We start from the raw sequence: 1941 nt of genomic DNA, 5'->3' as shown, positions 1-1941 counted from the left end.
CGGGGAAGAAAAGGGGAGAACGGTCGGGGAAGAAAAGGGGATCTGGCTCGCGAAAGGATAAGGAAGAACGTTGGTTGTAGGTGGGCTCTATGACACGTGGCGAGTATAGGACGTAGCTTACGTGAGACAGAAATCAACCGGTTTAATGTAAACATTTTTCTTAGTTCAATGGAGTACAATATCCAAATTAATCAATTTTCTTGCTAAAACACTAGCCAAGAATGCCAAGTTTCCTTCTCTTCTCCAATACAAGAGCCAAATTAATAGGTAAATGTAATATTGTAGGTAAATAAATAGGGCAAGAAAAATATCTCGCTAATAGAGTCACTTGCATGAAGACCCTACAGCTAACGTATTACATGTTGATTGCAAGAACATGTTTAATCCTCTTCATCAAAACCCATGAGCAATAATCATATCGATCCAATAATAACTGATTAAATCCAGAGAAGTTGTTCTTTACTCGTCATCTATTTTCGTCATCCCTAGAAATTACCGGATCGACACACCATCACATAAAAATCCATCTGCGGCGCACGGGGCGGGAGATCAGGTGTGCAGGAACGCGTTATCGTCGGCGACGGTGTCATCGAACGGCCCGCGCGGCTCGAGCTGCCTGCACATCTCCAGGAAGGCGTAGTAGAGAACTCGGTTCTTGGCGCCGGTCCGGTGGCGGCCGGTGTTCTTGCAGAAGTACTTGAGCTGATCCAGCGTGCAGCAGCCCAGCATCTGGCCCAGCAGGAGGAAGAGCCAGTTGATCTCGGCCTTCTCGGCGGCGATCACCGGCCACATGCATCGCTTCTCCACGCACGCCGCGCAGTCGGGCAGCACCGGGTTCATCCAGGCGTCCGGGGCGCGGTCGTCGAACGAGTGCCGGTTGGCGACGACGAACTCGCGCACCTCCCGGAACTTGGGCGCCAGCTCGTACGCCACGGTCGCCGTGTGGTTGCAGCGCCTGCACCGGGCCTCGCCCTCGACGGACGTGACGTCCCGGCTCAGCAGGCTGTCCAGGGTGTGGTGCCGCGCGGGCCGCTCCGTCGCCCACGGGAACGGCGCCGGCTTACCGTCCGCGTCGGCGTCGGCGTCGCATGGCGGCGGGTCAATGCCTGGGCGGCGGCGCGGTCCGGGGGCGGAGTCGTTGAGGCGGCGGCGGGTGGCGGACGCCGGCGGGGAAGGAGGAGGGGTCGGAGGAGAGGGGCGCCGCGGCTTGGGCGGCGGGGTCGGAGCGGCGGCGTAGATGGATCCGAGGGTCAGGGCGACGAGCGGGTCGTCGGGGCCGACGGCGTCACGGACCACGGAGGCCTGCGAGTCCATTCCCGCAACCCCCAGCACAACACGACAGAGCGCTCGCCGCCGCCGCCGCTGCTCTGTGTGGTGACCGGGCAGGACAATGGCGAGGGGTTTGGGTGGGTTTGTGGCTGGCTTTTATGCTCCATGCCATGCCAGAAAAACCTGGCGATGGTGGGGCGAGGTGGTTGGTTCTAACAACCGCGCGAATCTTTGACATGCATGATACGATTGTCTTCCGACCATTTCTCTCGCTTATCTATCTCACTTTTAATTACTTCGATCTTCCTCTTGTCTAACAAGAAGGCATGTCCCCTCCGTGCACGGACGGGACGGCCGTCGTGACCGTGAGATGGCAACTGGGCCGGACGAGGCCTTGGCCCCTGGTGTCAGTCAGGATCAAGAGTGGCTAGGGTCGCTACGACTTCTTTCCTCGTGTCCCGGATGTTGGTTCGGTCGAGCCCACTGGCTGGCCCCTAGCAGGCAAGGCAATGCGTGTCTCCGTAATGATTATCCCGTGGAGGTGGAGGTGGATCTGTGCCTGGCTTTATGTTGCCGGGTGCCGCGGTGATGTTGGAAATTGAAGATCTATCTTTTTTTTTTGCAGAAAAGAAAAATTGAATATCTCTCATTTTTAGAAAAATTCAGCATTTG

General features: G+C 56.9%; 1 protein-coding gene across 1 annotated transcript; it reads right to left on the bottom strand.

The window, feature by feature from the left end:
- Positions 1-294: 294 nt before the first annotated feature.
- Positions 295-1389, bottom strand: LOC123440118. Its single transcript, XM_045116697.1, has one exon. It carries the CDS (start codon positions 1312-1314, stop codon positions 550-552), a length of 765 nt encoding a protein of 254 aa, XP_044972632.1. The 5' UTR covers positions 1315-1389; the 3' UTR covers positions 295-549.
- Positions 1390-1941: the final 552 nt, after the last annotated feature.

The sequence above is a fragment of the Hordeum vulgare genome, chromosome 3H (assembly GCF_904849725.1).
Source record: "Hordeum vulgare subsp. vulgare chromosome 3H, MorexV3_pseudomolecules_assembly, whole genome shotgun sequence".
NCBI classification, from domain to species: Eukaryota; Viridiplantae; Streptophyta; class Magnoliopsida; order Poales; family Poaceae; genus Hordeum; species Hordeum vulgare.
Note: the sequence above shows the minus strand (reverse complement) of the source record. Positions and strands in the feature narration are given on the sequence as shown.